Source organism: Spea bombifrons, chromosome 1, assembly GCF_027358695.1.
Source record: "Spea bombifrons isolate aSpeBom1 chromosome 1, aSpeBom1.2.pri, whole genome shotgun sequence".
Classification (NCBI taxonomy): domain Eukaryota; kingdom Metazoa; phylum Chordata; class Amphibia; order Anura; family Pelobatidae; genus Spea; species Spea bombifrons.
This window is the reverse complement of record NC_071087.1, coordinates 2384742-2401110: the sequence shown is the minus strand read 5'-3', so window position 1 is coordinate 2401110 and position 16369 is coordinate 2384742. Positions and strand designations below refer to the sequence as shown.

At 43.6% G+C, this 16369-nt stretch overlaps 1 protein-coding gene across 1 annotated transcript; it reads left to right on the top strand.

Moving 5' to 3' along the window:
• Positions 1-1969: 1969 nt before the first annotated feature.
• LOC128467843 (vomeronasal type-2 receptor 26-like) lies at positions 1970-7721 on the top strand. The gene is made up of 5 exons (XM_053449585.1): positions 1970-2313; positions 3442-4260; positions 5089-5313; positions 6257-6380; positions 6788-7721. The coding sequence occupies exons 1-5, from the start codon at positions 2059-2061 to the stop codon at positions 7696-7698; spliced, it is 2334 nt and encodes a 777-aa protein (XP_053305560.1). The 5' UTR covers positions 1970-2058; the 3' UTR covers positions 7699-7721.
• The last annotated feature ends 8648 nt before the right edge of the window (positions 7722-16369 follow it).

Sequence of the window (16369 nt, the reverse complement as noted above, 5' to 3'; positions counted from 1 at the left end):
ATCTCTATCCCTATTTTTGCTGGTGATAAACAAGTGCTCTTGCAACCAGGAGCACTTGTGTATCACCATCATCATGTAGCCGAGTTAGGTATTTATCCAACTCACATGAGCTTGACTGGGAGCGAACTGGAAAGAATCTCAAGCTAACTGGCATTCTAGCGCTGCTGAAAATTAGATATTACACAAATAACTCGCTTTTAATGAAGAACAGGAAACAGGAACTTGTTCTTTAAAAGAAAAAGTAAGATTAAATACTTTTTAAAATTCTAGAACTACTTTGGGTAACTGGGTGAAAAAAATAATATATAACTGCTTTGGAAGAGGGCTTATATTAGTTACTCTGTGGCATATTAACAATTGAATTATTAATAATCTTGTGCTTCTTGTACATCCCAGCAAGAAACTCATTTATATTCTTAGTATTTGAACATTTGTAACATTTTATCTGGTGATTTGGGTGCAATATTTTCAAAGCATAGATTTTCGGTTCTATCTACCTTAAATAATGCTATATTGCATGTTAAGGCAAAACCTAGATATGGTTTGTGTCCAACTATTTTAAAATGACATTTACTTTTAAGTTTAATTACATGTGTAATTTATATATTTTAATAACAAGTCACGGCTCTGGCCTCAAACCTCCGAAGCGGCTAATTTCAGACTCCATTGACTTGCATTAGACTGAAGTGTATAAAAGGAGAGATGCTTCACTTGCATTACATTAGTTCACGCATGCAGCCGATGGCATCACCCTGCGTGGGGCTTTATGCTGCTGAGTGCTATGGACGAGGAAATGTTGAGATCTCCAGCATGTAAAGTTTCCCTGTTTGTGATATTCCTGTGTGTGACTCCGTGTAGATCTGGCTCCCAGAGCTCACCTCCAGCCTGTCATCTGGAGAGCAGAAGATGTATCGAGGACTACGAATATGTTCAAGATGGAGACATTATTATTGGAGGAGTGTTCAGAGTAAATAACTTAATGAATGCGTTTCGTGAAGATGGAATCATAACTCTGATGGCTTGTATGGAGTAAGTAGAAAAACTTTACAATACAGAAGTCAGGAATGGTTTAGATAATAAACATGATGAGGAAGGAGAAAGAAACATTGAAATGCATAAAGTGATTTAAGAAAGTACAGGAGAGGAGTTTATTCCAGAAGAGCAGAAATGTTAGAACATATTCTCTGTATAACCTGTAAAGTTCTTCTTTGTGGAAGAGTCCACAGATCCAATAAGTTGGCTTTTGTTTTTACTTTTCCTGTGATTATTGTTAGCCTAGATAGTCCTAGCTTGTTTTGAATGCTGTAAGGGTGTGGAGGGGGTAGACATGTGCATGTATGTTCACTAGACACATGGTCTACTTACACACCAGTAAAGGGATCTGGACTTCTATGACTTTTCCTCTTTATTTTATATGCGTATTACTTACTCCATGGGGCAGTCATGTTTTGTCTCATATAATGGATGAATGAGACGCATAACAATGTGGGCTTACAGAAAAATACCCGTGGAGGTCCTTGCTTTACTACAATGTAACTGTAAGATGTGTTAATAAAGCGTCAGGCGAGGAAGATCCCCTGGCGGCAGGAATCAGGATTAATTGTAAAGGAGCAAAACATGTATTGTGGAGACCAGCTATGACTGCAGTAGGTAAGATGCAGGTGACAAGTATGTGAGCCAGAGCTTTAGTTGACTCAGGGAGCGTTAGAAGTAAATGAAAGACTTTGTATGGATAAATCTTGCAGCCATTTGAGTTCACTGAAGCTCAACCTCAGGGGAGTAGCGGCTGATACAGGTGAAAACCTACCAGCGGGGCTAGTGATCACCTCACTACAATCAGTTTAGAGTCTAAGCATCACGTTACTTTCCACAAAGTCTCCATATATGTTGAATGGGTTCTTCTTTGCCTTTTGTTTTGAATATCTTTACAGTTTTCTTAACAAAGTCTATACATTCCTACAGCTGCAAATCAAATAATTTAAAATAATCTAAAATAAAGCACATTTGTAATATTTCCACAGTCTTATTCCAAATTTCTACAAAAATCTTTTGACCTTTATGTTTGCCATTGGGGAGATCAACAGTGATCCGGGAATTTTACCAAATATCACTCTAGGATATCATTTATTTGATTCATGTTCTAATGAAAAAAAGACAGTAAAAAGTGTCCTTCAGATTTTATCTGGACCAGGAAAGACCGTCCCTAATTACTCCTGTACTAAACGAGGGACCCTGGCTGGTTTTATTGGGGATGAACTTTCCGACACCACCATACCCATGGCACAAATCCTTGGCATGTATGGGTACGCACAGGTGAGCAGAATATGCACCGTTAGTACAATTGTTTAAATCTCTTCAATAGATGTTAGTTACCTCAAACCCTAACCCAAAACTCTAACCCATCAGCCCTAGGCTCACTTCTCGTGACATTTAAGCACCCTTGTGTTCAGCGATCGTCTATATTATGTGGCATGTGATGGATCCTGTCTATACATACCGGGCAATTTCTTGTCTTTTTGTTTTTCCAGTCAGTTTTCAGCAGTCATTGTACAAATTCCAGGCTAGAAGCTTCCAGAAGCTCCCGCGGTGTCATGAAACTGCACCTGCGGCTGTTGGGGCCTACTTGGTGCATTAAGTCCCTTTCTTGTAGCAGGGGTATTCATAGAAACGCAAGCTGACTCCACTCCTTTAGTACTGTCAGTAATGGCACAGTATGCCTCAACTTCCTGTCATGTGACAGGATCAGTCGGTAAGAATCCCCTTTTGTAGTCATAAGAGCTTCACTTATGAGGTGTGTGGCACAACTTCATTGGACTTCAAGGACTGGATAAGGCAGGCTCATCAAAATTCAGGCTTCTAAAATCTGTATTCTTTAGATTGCAGACTGAGACAATCTAAAGAATACAGCTTTTAGAAGCCTGAATTTTGATGAGCCTGCCTTATCCAGTCCTTTTGTGAGTGGATCTTACACCATATTAAATTCTCTATTCCTTGATATTATTACACTATTGGTTTTGTTTTTGTTTTCTTCCGCCATGTATATGCGCTCCATTATTCCTTGTTTGTTCCTGTATACACTTTGAGGAAGAGTGTTATTTGGTAGCTGCTTTCATTGTGGGGAAGTATTTATTTATATTTATTTTTTATCACACGTGGGATTTTTGGTTTTTTCACTTTTGAAATACGCATTATACAGGGCCAGTCAGGCTCTTGGAGCAGAGGCTCCTTTAGACACCAATAAACCGTGCTATGCACTAATATGGTTTCAAAAGAAAGCTCTGCAACAATAAATAATGTATATTGTTGTTTGCATAAAGTAAACGTGAAAGAGGGAAATTACAATTGAACAAAAGTGCTGTAAAGGATTCACTCATTCACAGTAAAAAGATGTAAGACGGTCTTTGTTCATAAGGATATTATAATCCATTTGTTTTCATGTAGATCAGTTATGGCGCAACGCATTCCGTGCTCAGCGACAGACGAGTTTATCCGACGTTTTTCCGAACAGTTCAAAATGACCATGTCAGTTATTATATTTTATCCAAGCTGCTGAAACACTTTGGCTGGAACTGGGTCGGCATTTTAACCACCGATGATGAAAGTGGAGAAAACGAAAGCCAAGTACTGACAAAGTATATGAAAGACGATGGAATTTGTGCTGAATATGTAATAAAAATACATTATTTTCAAAGCATGGATCAAACTTTTGAATACGCTTTCAAAACAATAGAAAGATCAACATCTCAAGTTATCATATTTTGTGGTTCCTTTTCTGAAGCTTTTATGTTTATTATTAGGGAAACAAAACATTTGTTAATCAATAAATCTGTAATTCTTGGCACAAGGTGGTCTTCAAACACATTTCTGTTCCAGTCTTTCTCTGATGTATTTAACGGGACTCTGACTCTGAAACCGTATTACAAGGACCATGTTCCAAAACTTTCATTCTTCCTTGAGAAATTTCACCCAAAGAACTACCCAGATGACAAGTTACTGGAAGATTTGTGGGTAACAGCGTTTGAATGCTTGTCTCCAGATCCCTATAAAAACCAGTATTATGAAATTAATTTGGGGTACTCGCTTCATAACTGTACTGGGAGAGAACGCTTGAAAGACATTGTTAACGTTATCAACAACGGGGATGCTTCTCGAGTGAATAATGCAGTGCTTGTGATGGCTAAAGCCCTACACAACATGTACATATTCCAGGAAAAAAATGTTTATGGAAATAAAATCAAAATAACTAATTACAAACATCAGGTAAGTCAGGAGTCATGAAAAGAGAGTAATTCAGGGGCATCAGCGGTTGCCGTGTAGTTACCAGTAATAGTAAATCTAGCGGTGGGAACAGTTCTGCTATTTACGTAAAACCAATAACTCTGCAGCAGTACCTAATATATATATAATAGACTTGTTACAGTGGGAACTGTTGGTCAATCTGTGCAGGACTTTAAGGGCCAATCAGATGGCACAATTAACATTTACATTCCCATTAGTATCCTCTTCTGCCCTCTGTTCCTGTCTGCCTCTCCCTGCTGTCTCCAGCTCCCCTCTGACCCTTTCAGCCCTTTCATGTAGTTTTTACTTTGATCTATTCCTTCCAGGGCCTCTCTTTGCTTTGACCTGTCCTCCCATTTGCCTCTGCTCTGACCTGCCGTTCCTGCTCTCTCTGCTGTGACTCTCCAGCTCCCCGCTGATCCTCCCAGCCCCTTCGTGCCTTCCCTGCTGACCCACTTCACCTAGAGCCCCTTCTGCTCTGACCTGCCCCTCCAACTTCTCACTGATCCTCCCTGTCCCCTCTGTTCTGAACTATCCCTTCTTGCTTCCATTGCTTTGATGCAGATGGACAGATAGAGAAAGTAAGGGGAGGAAAAGAGAGAAGAGGAAAGTGAGAGAGTGAACTGGGTGTGTGAGAGAGAAAACAGACAACAGAAAGGACTGGGAGATAAAACCTGTGGAATGAGAGAGATTTCTTGTCATGGCGTGTCAATGGCAGGCACATACGTTGAAGGATACATTACAATTTACTTATTCAGAAAATGTAAAACAGCTGATTATATTTCAGTACTTTTGCATTTTTAATAAAAGTTGCACCATTACATAAGAAATCTGAAAGCCGAGGACCAAACCTCTCATCTAGATTTTGATGAAAATGGAGAGTATGTTACCCTACACATAATTCGGAACTGGGTTGGAAATAAGGAAGAAATTAAATCCTTTGATGTGGTCGGTATCTTTGATCCGTGGGCTCCGGCTGATCAGCAGCTTAACATCAAACCCGGTCTAATAATCTGGAAGAACGAAGCCAACCAGGTGAGAAGACTTTTCATTCTTTGTTATAAGAATATATTTGCTATATTAAATCGTATAGGAACTGAATAAAGTTATATCTGGAAATATTTGGACACTGACACAAGTTTGTTATTTTGGCTGTTTGCCAAAATCACTTCGGGTTACAGTTAAATAATGAATATGGGCTTAAAATGCAGCGTCTCAGCTTTAATGTGACGATATTCACATCCAAATTGGATGAAGGGTTAAGGAATTACAGCTTTACTACGGTGTTCCCCCTTTTTCAAGGGTCCAAAAGTAAACGGACAATTGACTCAAAAGCTGCTTCATGGACAGGTGCGGGCCATTCCTTTGTTATTTTTTTCATCAATTAAGCAGGTAACAGGTCTGGAGTTGATTCGAGGTGTGGCATTCACATTTGGAAGCTGGTCAGACATCAGAGAGCTAGCAGGGACATTAGGAGTGGTGAAATCAACAGTTTGGTACATTCTAAGAAAAAAAGAAAGACCCACAAGCAAACAACTGAAGCAAGTTGCGATAAAGGCCTGTCAAGAAATACTAAAACTTAAAAAAAAATAAAAAAAAAATTGTGAGTGCATAGAGAGAACCAATTGGTCAATATTTTATCACTTTTTTTGTTTTTGATTTGTTTCATGGTCGGTTTACACGAGCGCATTAAGTGGAATTTGCTTGAGAAGTTACAACACCTGGAGAGTGTTTTACAGGGTTGCAGCTGCGTTGCCGTTAAGAAGGGTAGTATCCCTCCTTTTGCTTATATTATATTTTACTTCATACACGGGTAGACACTGGTTTTCACATTTGTTTTATACTATAACCAATAAGAGATTACAGATATGCCGGATAGTGTAACTTGGTAGAATGCCATTTGAAGTCAAGATTGAGTTCTAGGAGCTTTACAAAATAATCAGCCTAAAAAAAACTAAAAAATATGTCTCTTATTCAGATTCCAAAATCTCAGTGCTCAGAAAATTGTTTGCCGGGTTACAGGAAAGCCCCGGGGTCTGAGATCCATTCCTGCTGCTATGACTGCGTCCTGTGCTCAGAGGGAGAAATCTCCAATATGACCGGTATATCCCACCTGATACTCTGATATTCTTACCAAAAAAATAATGTTTACGTCTGACTGATTAATAGAGAGAAAGCCCCGAAATCCACTGCATGTTCTGAACAAATCAGCCGACTCTATATTACTCCCATTCCCATCACAGATTGAAACCACAGGCCGTACACTGACACCCAGACACAAGAGCACGGAGATATTACAAGAGCAGGTGGACAACCATTAGAAAGACGAATACCTGCAGTATAATCCTGACTATGGGTGGTTATTTTCTTCCCATTAACCTTACTGCAGAATAAATGTCAGTAATCTGTCTGAGGTTATTTCTGGATCCAGCCATTTTTTTATATTTTGATGATTTTTCATCAATCTGTTTCATGAAATTCAAGATTGTGTATTTTTTATTTTTTACAGACAGCGAGAACTGCATAAAATGCGCACATAATGAATGGCCCAATGAGAAGAAGGATCTGTGTGTTCCCAAAATGGAAGAGTTTTTGTCTTATAATGATGCTGTTGCTATAGCATTTACATCAATCTCAATTTTATTTTGTCTTCTAACTGTTACAGTATCAGGGATTTTTGTTTCATATAAAAATACCCCAATTGTAAAAGCCAATAACTGGAGCCTCAGCCTGATCCTCCTGGTCTCCATCATGACGAGCTTCCTTTGTGTCTTTCTGTTCTTTGGTCGTCCTTTGGATATAACCTGCATACTGCGCCAAACTGTCTTTGGAGTTGCCTTCTCATTAGCCGTGTCTTCTGTGCTGGCCAAGACTATCATGATTTTTGTTGCTTTTAAAGCCACTAAACCTGGCAGTGTCTGGAGAAAATGTCTCGGAATCAAACTGTCTGCTTCTGTTGTCTTGTTTGGCTCATCTGTCCAAGTTATAATTATTATTTTTTGGTTGTCCATTTCACCCCCATTCCAGGAGCTGGACATGCGCTCTTATCAGGGAAAGATCATCATTCAGTGTAATGAGGGCTCGGTTATTGCCTTCTACTGTGTCCTGGGTTATTTGGGGCTTCTGGCAGCTGTTAGTTTTATTATAGCTTTTTTAGCCAGGACATTACCGGACAGTTTTAATGAGGCCAAGTACGTCACCTTCAGCATGCTGGTGTTCTGCAGCGTTTGGATTGCGATGATCCCGGCCTACCTGAGCACCAAAGGAAAGAACATGGTGGCCGTGGAGATTTTTGCCATACTGGCTTCAAGTGCTGGACTTTTAGGATGTATATTTATTCCAAAATGTTATATAATTATATTTAGACCCGAAAATAACTCAAAAACACAATTGTTTTGTAGCAGAAATAACAATCTGTAGATATAATAAAGGTTAACACAGTTATGAAATTTAGGTCTTAACCCCTTCAGGTCCGGGACGTACCTGGTACTTCCTGGTTACCAGTCACCGGTAGACCGGGACGTACCAGGTACGTCTCTGTTAGGTCGGGACCAGACAATACCAGTAGCGGACCCACAATGCAGAGACGGGCTGGGTACAGCACTATACAGTCCAAGGACGCGGCAGGCAGCACAGGAGCAAAGTCCAGTAAACAATCCAAGGTCGGGGCAGGCAGCACGGTAGCGAGGTCCAGTAAACAATCCAAGGTCGGGGCAGGCAGCACGGTAGCGAAGTCCAGTAAACAATCCAAGATCGGGGCAGGCAGCACGGTAGCGAAGTCAAGTAAACAATTCAAGGTCGAGGCAGGCAGCACGGTAGCGAAGTCCAGTAAACAATCCAAGGTCGGGTACACGAAAAGGCAAGGCACAGTAAACACACCCAGAGTACATATAGAGCTCATTGAACGGGCATAGATAGAAGCCAGGGGAAATTTTAAATAAGAACAAGGCGGGACAAAGCGGACAGGGGACCAAAGGGAGATGAGTGACGTCACTGCGTCCGGCGCCAAATAATGGCGCCGGAAAAAACAAAATGAGTGCTAAACCCGCGAGTATCGCGGGTCTCGCACTACTTAGTAGATCGGGAGCGCCGCGAGCGTGCCGCAGCACCTCGCTTATTACTCTGCGAGTGCTGCCGGCATGTCACGGCAGCTCCCGCAACAGAGTCTTGTGAGCGACTCACGGCGGTTCGCATAGACGAATGCGACCGCCGTGAGCGCGCTGCGTCTATACACACGCCCCTCCGTGTGCGTGTAGTACACACGTCACTTGGAGAGGGCGTGCGTCTGTAGACGCGAGCGCGCCGCCCACCCGCGATCGACCGTCGCGGGACAGCGACGGAGCCGGTAAGCGCAACAGTCTCCTCCAAAAACCGCCCCCCACATCACCACAATCGTGGTGATCGTGGGGGCGCTGCTGCCTGCCCAGGAGTCTGGACAGACCAGCACAGCCTGTCTAAGCCTACGATCACTCCCACGGAGCCTACGATCACTCCCACGGAGTGATTTTGTAGGCAGAAACCGCGATTGCAGAAAAATCACCACAGGCAGCTTCAGGGAAGGGGGTGGTGTGTTGAATGGGTCCCCACACAAGTGTGGGGACCTGACCCAACACCCCCTGCTGCCTGATCACTCCATGAGAGCGTCAGTGCAGCGTTAATCCCTTCAATGCCGCGATCGTGGCATTCAATGCCGCGATCGCGGCATTGAAGGGATTAATTCCTGTTTTGTAGGGGGCTCTGCTGCTGGTGGTCTGCCTGGAAGCCCAGGCACACCAGCAACAGCAAAAACGACCCCCAGAAGTCCTCTGATCAGTCCTGTAGGACTGATCAAAGAGACTCCTCCCTCTACAAGTCTATTGAAGATTGTGTCCCAGCTGCCAGAGGCAGCTTCAGGGACAGGGAGACAGGGTTCTTTGGTCTCCACATGAGTGTGGAGAACAGCCCCCCCACCCCCTCCCTTCCTCAGTTAACCCCTACCCCCCTCTTCCTCAATTAACCCCTTCAAAGCTGCGATTGTGTATGACCCCCATCGCAGCATTGCAGGGGTTCAAATATGTGCCCACAAGCTAGTGGGGACTAAATATCAGTCAATGCTGTGCTTCAATGGAGCATCAGCATTGAAAGAGTTAAAATAAATTTAAAAAAATAATAATAAAAAAAAAATAACAGCACTGACCTGAAAGTCCAGGGTGCTTCCAGGTCAAATGCTGGGCTGGGCTGATCAGATCGCTCCTGGCCAATAGGAGTGATTGGATCATTATGGCAGCCCATGGATGACCCTGCTCTACAAAGAGAGAGGGGTCATCTAGGGTAATTATGAAAAAACACAAATTATTAATAAATGAAAAAATCATAATTATTACCTGATCACTTGTCGGTGACATTTTAAGTCGCTGATTATTGATCGGTCTCCCTGATTGATGTCAGCGGCCTAAACCTGTCACTGACAAGCAATCTGATAAAAAATATTTAAAAAAATGTAAATGCACATGTTCCAGTTTTGCCCTCATAGCTTCCTCAAAAAATGCATGAACCATGCATGTGAGGCCTTGTTGGAACCGGTGGATGTTGGTGAACAAAATGTGGTGTTTTCTTCCAGTGTTACACTTATGCTGTGCAAGAAATAAATTGCAACATTGAAATTTATGCGTTAAAAACGCAATAAAATAATTTCCCTGTGAAGTTTGGCAGACATCAGTGAAGAAATGGCTGGCTGAAAACTGTCAAAACTACCCTAGTTGAACACCTTGACTTGTCTACTGTTCATAAATATATACTTTTATGGGGTAATTTACAGTGGGGGGGGGGCTTCCAAAATGTCCCAAATGGGATATGGGCCCAGGAAACCAATTTCTGAAAATTCCAAATTTGAAAAGTAAAATGCCCATGTTCCAGATTTGCCCTCATAGCTTCCTCAAAAAATCCATGAACCATGCAAGTGAGGCCTTGTTGGAACCGGGGGATGTTCGTGAACACAATTTGAAAAGTGTCAAAATGACCCTAGTTGTACACCTTGACTTATCTACTGTTCATAAACATATAATTTTGGGGGGATAATCAGTATCTGTGATAACTTTTGCAGTTATTAGACTACCATGCCAAATTTGAAAAAAATTAAATTTCAATAACGTGATGCATGCCTTGCAATATTTGCCCTATACTGGTCAAAAATAGATGAAAATACTGGCCATGTTGGGTGGTTTCCAAATCAGGATAACTTAATGAATATATTTGGGATATTTTTTTCCCATTGGTTCAATGTGTGTACAATTTATATGTATACAAAACTGTAAAAAAAATTGTTTTTTTTCATTTTCCCCCCACTTTTTCCAGTTTATTTCAAACAAAACAATGTACTACCCAGCTTAATATGGTTTCAAATGAAAGCCCTACTTGTTCTGAAAAAAACAATATATGATTTGTGTGGGTGCACCAATTGATAAGAGAGAAATTACAGTTGAAGAAAGACAAGGCAAAAACATAAAAACGGCTCCGGTCCTTTAGCGACATCCTAGTTTAAAAATCCCGGTCCTGAAGGGGTTAACAGAGATTATAAAAAGGTGGAACAGATAATAAAGAGACACTGGTATTTATTAAAACAGGACAAAGTGATAGGAGGATCTATACCATCTCGCCCAAGAATAATTTACACTAAAGCACCAAATCTACGCATTATGGTGGCTCCATCTATTAAAAGGCCCCCACCGAACGAAGTAAGCCAGTCATGGCTCTCCACAAAGGGTTTTTTCGATGTGGGTCTTGTTCAAATTGCCTGTCTGTCCTGAGAAAAAACAGTTATGGTTAAGACTACAGTCAATGATTTTAAGTGGGAAATTGGAGAATTAATCACTTGTAACACTAAAGGAGTTATATATATATTACAATGTAGTTGTCATAAACAATATGTAGGGGGTACAAAGAGATCGTCGAAGACAAGAGTGGCAGAACATGTCTATAATATCAAAAAAGGGAACTTAAAACATCCATTATCTGTTCATTTTGCTCACATCCACAATAAAAATCCGTTAAAACTGAGTTTATAGGTCTAAAAAAAATAATAATAAAAAAAAAAAAAAATCGAAAGAAACTGGCGAGGGGGCAGTTACCTTATTCAGATGTCGAGGGCAAAAACCAAAAAGATCTATGAATTCCAAAGTTTGGAACCATATGGTTTGAATTCAAGTATAGAACTTTTTGGTTTTATGTAGAAAGATGGGCTCCCTACCCGTGACCCACTCTGGAACAATTGGTACAGTAGCCCCCGGGAGGGATCCTATCATCTACTGATATTTTCATGAAAGGTTTCTTGTATCTTATTTTCATTTTTTATTTTGTATTTTTTTATTTTCTATTTTATTTATCGTTTATATTTTTATTATTTATGTATTTGTTTATTTATTTTACTCTTTAGTTTCATGTAGATAAAGAGAACAAATGCCCAAATAGCAATTAAATATGGAATCTCGAGTACTCTTTCCATGTTTTTTCTTTTTGTCTTTTAAGCATTTCCACTAGGGCTGCAACTAACGATTATTTTAATAATCGATTAGTTGGCCGATTATTTTTTCGATTAATCGATTAATCGGATAAAAAAAACAATATGCAAATTTTTCGTTTATTTAAAATAATTTTATGAACTAGATGTTCAAAAACAACTTAAAATTTACATTAACATTCTTATTTTGTTATGAGCACACGTTTGCACCCAGCATAAGTTTGCGCTTTGCACCCAGCGCACAAGTTTGCACCCAGCGCACAAGTTTGCATTGTGCCCCCACCCCTTTGCACTGTGCCCCCACCCCCACTCTGCCCTGCATCCCCACCCCCACTCTGCCCTGCACCCAGTCTCACACCCTGCCCTGCACCCAGTCTCACACCCTGCCCTGCCCTGCATCCCCACCCCCACTCTGCCCTGCACCCAGTCTCACAGCCTGCCCTGCATCCCCACTCTGCTCTGCACCCAGTCTCACACCCTGCCCTGCCCCCCCACCCCCACTCTGCTCTGCACCCAGTCTCACACCCTGCCCTGCCCCCCCACCCCCACTCTGCCCTGCACCCAGTCTCACACCCTGCCCTGCATCCCCACCCCCACTCTGCCCTGCACCCAGTCTCACAGCCTGCCCTGCATCCCCACTCTGCTCTGCACCCAGTCTCACACCCTATCCTGCCCCCCCACCCCCACTCTGCTCTGCACCCAGTCTCACACCCTGCCCTGCCCCCCCACCCCCACTCTGCTCTGCACCCAGTCTCCCACCCTGCCCTGCCCCCCCACCCCCACTCTACTCTGCACCCAGTCCCCCACCCCCACTCTACTCTGCACCCAGTCTCACACCCTGCCCTGCATCCCAACCCCCACTCTGCTCTGCACCCAGTCTGCCACCCTGCCCTCCCACCCCCACTCTGCCCTCCCACCCCCACTCTGCCCTCCCACCCCCACTCTGCCCTGCATCCAGTCTCCTGGCCTGCCCCCCCACCCCCACTCTGCCCTGCATCCAGTCTCCTGGCCTGCCCCCCCACCCCCACTCTGCCCTGCACTCACATCCTGCCCTGCATCCCCTGCCCCCCCACCCCCTGTGCCGCGGACCCCCCACTGTGCAGCGCACCCCCCCCACTGTGCAGCGCACCCCCCCACCTGTGCAGCGCACCCCCCCACTCACTCTGCCGCGCACCCACACACACACACACACTCTGCCGCGCACCCACACACACACTCTGCCGCGCACCCACACACACACACACTCTGCCGCGCACCCACACACACACACACACACACACACACACACACACACTCTGCCGCGCACCCACACACACTCACACACACTCACACTCTGCCGTGCACCCAGTCTCGCACAGACAATAGACATAAAGAGTACTTACCTCCGCTACGAACTTGTTCCACTTCCAACTTCAAACTTGATAGTAGACGCGCGTCACATCCGTCGTCACGTAGCTTGAAGAAGGCGGAGACTGCAGAGCGTGGAGCAGAAGCGGGGAACGCTGGCGGAGGTAAGTAAAAGGAGCCTAGTGCTCCAACGACGAATCGATCACTCGATTAATCGATAACGGAAATCGTCGACAACGATTTCCGTTATCGATTATTATCGATTTTATCGATTCGTTGTTTCAGCTCTAATTTCCACCTTTATTCTATTGTTGTCGTGTGACTTTTATGGTCAGTATAAAAGAGAGGTCAGATACCTCTAAACTTACAGCTACTGAGGAAGGGGACTGCTCTAATAGCTACTATACCCGAAACGCGTTTAGCTTGTGTTTAAACACACTACTACTATATTGGACACTGTTCAGACACTGGCCGCTAAGCCGGCGGCAATTGTGGAAGTTTGGGAGGCAGTATTTGCACTTTTTGTCTATATGCTGATTGACTGCGGAATCCATGCGAACACCCAGCGAACACCATTACTAAGTTGGTCTGTGTTTGCGATTTCGGCCGGAACGTCCTGCACACAGTTAACAACTGACTGATCATCTGACTGCTACGTCAGACGCCGGTGATTGCCAGTGCGCTCGCCTGTGTGGGAGGCTACTTTCCATCCAGAGCCATATCTCCCAGTTGGAGCGTTGCACTGGGAAAAGATCTGCTAGCGACAAAAATCTGGTCTAACATCAGATGGTGAGCGGTACAGTGTACCATCTTTTTATGATCTGTTAAGAAAAAGAGCATCTGTTTTACCAAATAAGGCACCGGCCAGTGATTCTATAAAGACATAGTGCTTACTGCCTACTCCAAGGGATCCATACCATACTAAATGTTTGAGGACATCTTTCTACAGATATTTTGTTATCAGCACGAGTTTTTGAAGTATTCAGTGCTGAAACATTGTTGATACAAATTCATGTTGCAGGACAATTACTACAAATTATTTTTTAGTTAGATACAATTTTTTATAGGTTTTTCATTAAGCCTGAACCGTGTACCAATATTGATCAGGAGTGTTATATTATTATATGTTTTACTATATATTTTTTTGGTATTTTTTTTTTTATTATTTTTGTGGTAATCAAGCAACTGAGTCTAGCCACAAGGGCCCTGTGGTTTTTCAGACTGACAGTTGTGATTTTATTAAAAGTGGTTTTTATACGGTCACATATTTCTAGATTTTTCTTATTTCCCTAAACTGCTATTTCCAAATGTCATTGTGGTTTACTGAGGACTGACACAATTGTTTTAGTATTTTTCCATATGTTGATTCCACTTGAGGTATAGGTGGTGTTTCAGTTAACCTCGTTATCTTGATCGTGAGCTGCACTGTGTTGTGTGTTTTTGTTAGACTTGTGCATTCGTCTTCGGGCGAACATGGAAACGAACACGAAGAGTGCGTTTTCGTGTTCGTTCCGAAGACACGCCGAAGAGAAGACGGCGGCGGTAAAACGTAGGCGAAGACGAAGACACACACCACGAAGACCTTCGTGATTGTCTTCGTCTACCATTCCCCCCCTTCATCTTACCTTGTCTTGTCTTGGCGGCAGTTCCCGGAAGTGGAAATCCGCAGGTGCGCCGTCACGGGTTACAGGGCAGTGCGAATGAGCCTATTGGTCGCCTACAGGGACCTCCTCTGGCATCAACCAATTGGTTGATGCCAGAGAAAGACCCTGCAGGTGACCAATAGGCTCACTCGCACGGTCTTTGTAGCCCCTGAAAGCGAACCTATGGATTTCCGCTCCCGTTAACCCCTTCGATGCTGCGTTATCTAACACAGCATCGAAGGGGTTAACGGGAGCGGAAATCCATAGATTAAAGGGCTGTGCAAGCGACCAATAGGCTCACTTGCACGGCCCCTTAACCCTTTAAAAAAAAAGTTAACCCCTAACTAATTGAACAGGGAGGGAGACCAGTGGCATCGGCAGTGCCGATGCCACTGGTCTCCCTCCCTGTTTAATTAGTTAAATGTCCGTACGAGCGACTTTATTGGTCGCTCGTACGGACATTTAACCCGGCACAGACTAACTAATTGAATAGGGAGGGAGACCAGTGGCATCGGTCTCCCTCCCTGTTCAATTAGTTAAAGACCAGTGGCATCGGCAGGGCAAGTTGCAGCATTGGGGTTTTAAAACCTCAATGCTGCAACTTACCCTGCCGATGCCACTGGTCTCCCTCCCTGTTCAATTAGTTAAATGTCCGTACGAGCGACTTTATTGGTCGCTCGTACGGACATTTAACCCGGCACAGACTAACTAATTGAACAGGGAGGGAGACCAGTGGCATCGGTCTCCCTCCCTGTTCAATTAGTTAAAGACCAGTGGCATCGGCAGCGCAAGTTGCAGCATTGGGGTTTTAAAACCTCAATGCTGCAACTTACCCTGCCGATGCCACTGGTCTCCCTCCCTGTACAGCGTTAAATGTCCGTACGAGCGACTTTATTGGTCGCTCGTACGGACATTTAACCCGGCACAGACTAACTAATTGAACAGGGAGGGAGACCAGTGGCATCGGTCTCCCTCCCTGTTCAATTAGTTAAAGACCAGTGGCATCAGCAGGGCAAGTTGCAGCATTGGGGTTTTAAAACCTCAATGCTGCAACTTACCCTGCCGATGCCACTGGTCTCCCTCCCTGTACAGAGTTAAATGTCCGTACGAGCGACTTTATTGGTCGCTCGTACGGACATTTAACCCGGCACAGACTAACTAATTGAACAGGGAGGGAGACCAGTGGCATCGGTCTCCTTCCCTGTTCAATTAGTTAAAGACCAGTGGCATCGGCAGGGCAAGTTGCAGCATTGGGGTTTTAAAACCCCAATGCTGCAATTTACCCTGCCGATGCCACTGATCTCCCTCCCTGTTCAATTAGTTAAATGTCCATACGAGCGACTTTATTGTTCGCTCGTACGGACATTTAATTAATTGAACAGGGAGGGAGACCAGTGGGATGTGCCGGGTAAGTTGCAGCATTGGGGTTTCAAAAGTCTGCACGAGCGACCAACAGAGTCGCTCGTGCAGACTTTTAAAACCCCAATGCTGTAACTTACCCGGCACATCCCACTGGTCTCCCTGTTCTATCAGTTAAATGTCCGTACGAGCGACTTTATTGGTCGCTCGTACGGACATTTAACTGATAGAACAGGGAGACCAGTGG

Excerpts from the sequence above, each read along its gene's own strand:
- LOC128467843 (XM_053449585.1), top strand. The coding sequence starts at position 2,059 with ATGTTTGCCATTGGGGAGATCAACAGTGATCCGGGAATTTTACCAAAT. Across the intron at positions 4,261-5,088 it reads TAACTAATTACAAACATCAG|TTGCACCATTACATAAGAAA; the intron begins GTAAGTCAGGAG and ends TTTTAATAAAAG. Across the intron at positions 5,314-6,256 it reads GGAAGAACGAAGCCAACCAG|ATTCCAAAATCTCAGTGCTC; the intron begins GTGAGAAGACTT and ends TCTCTTATTCAG.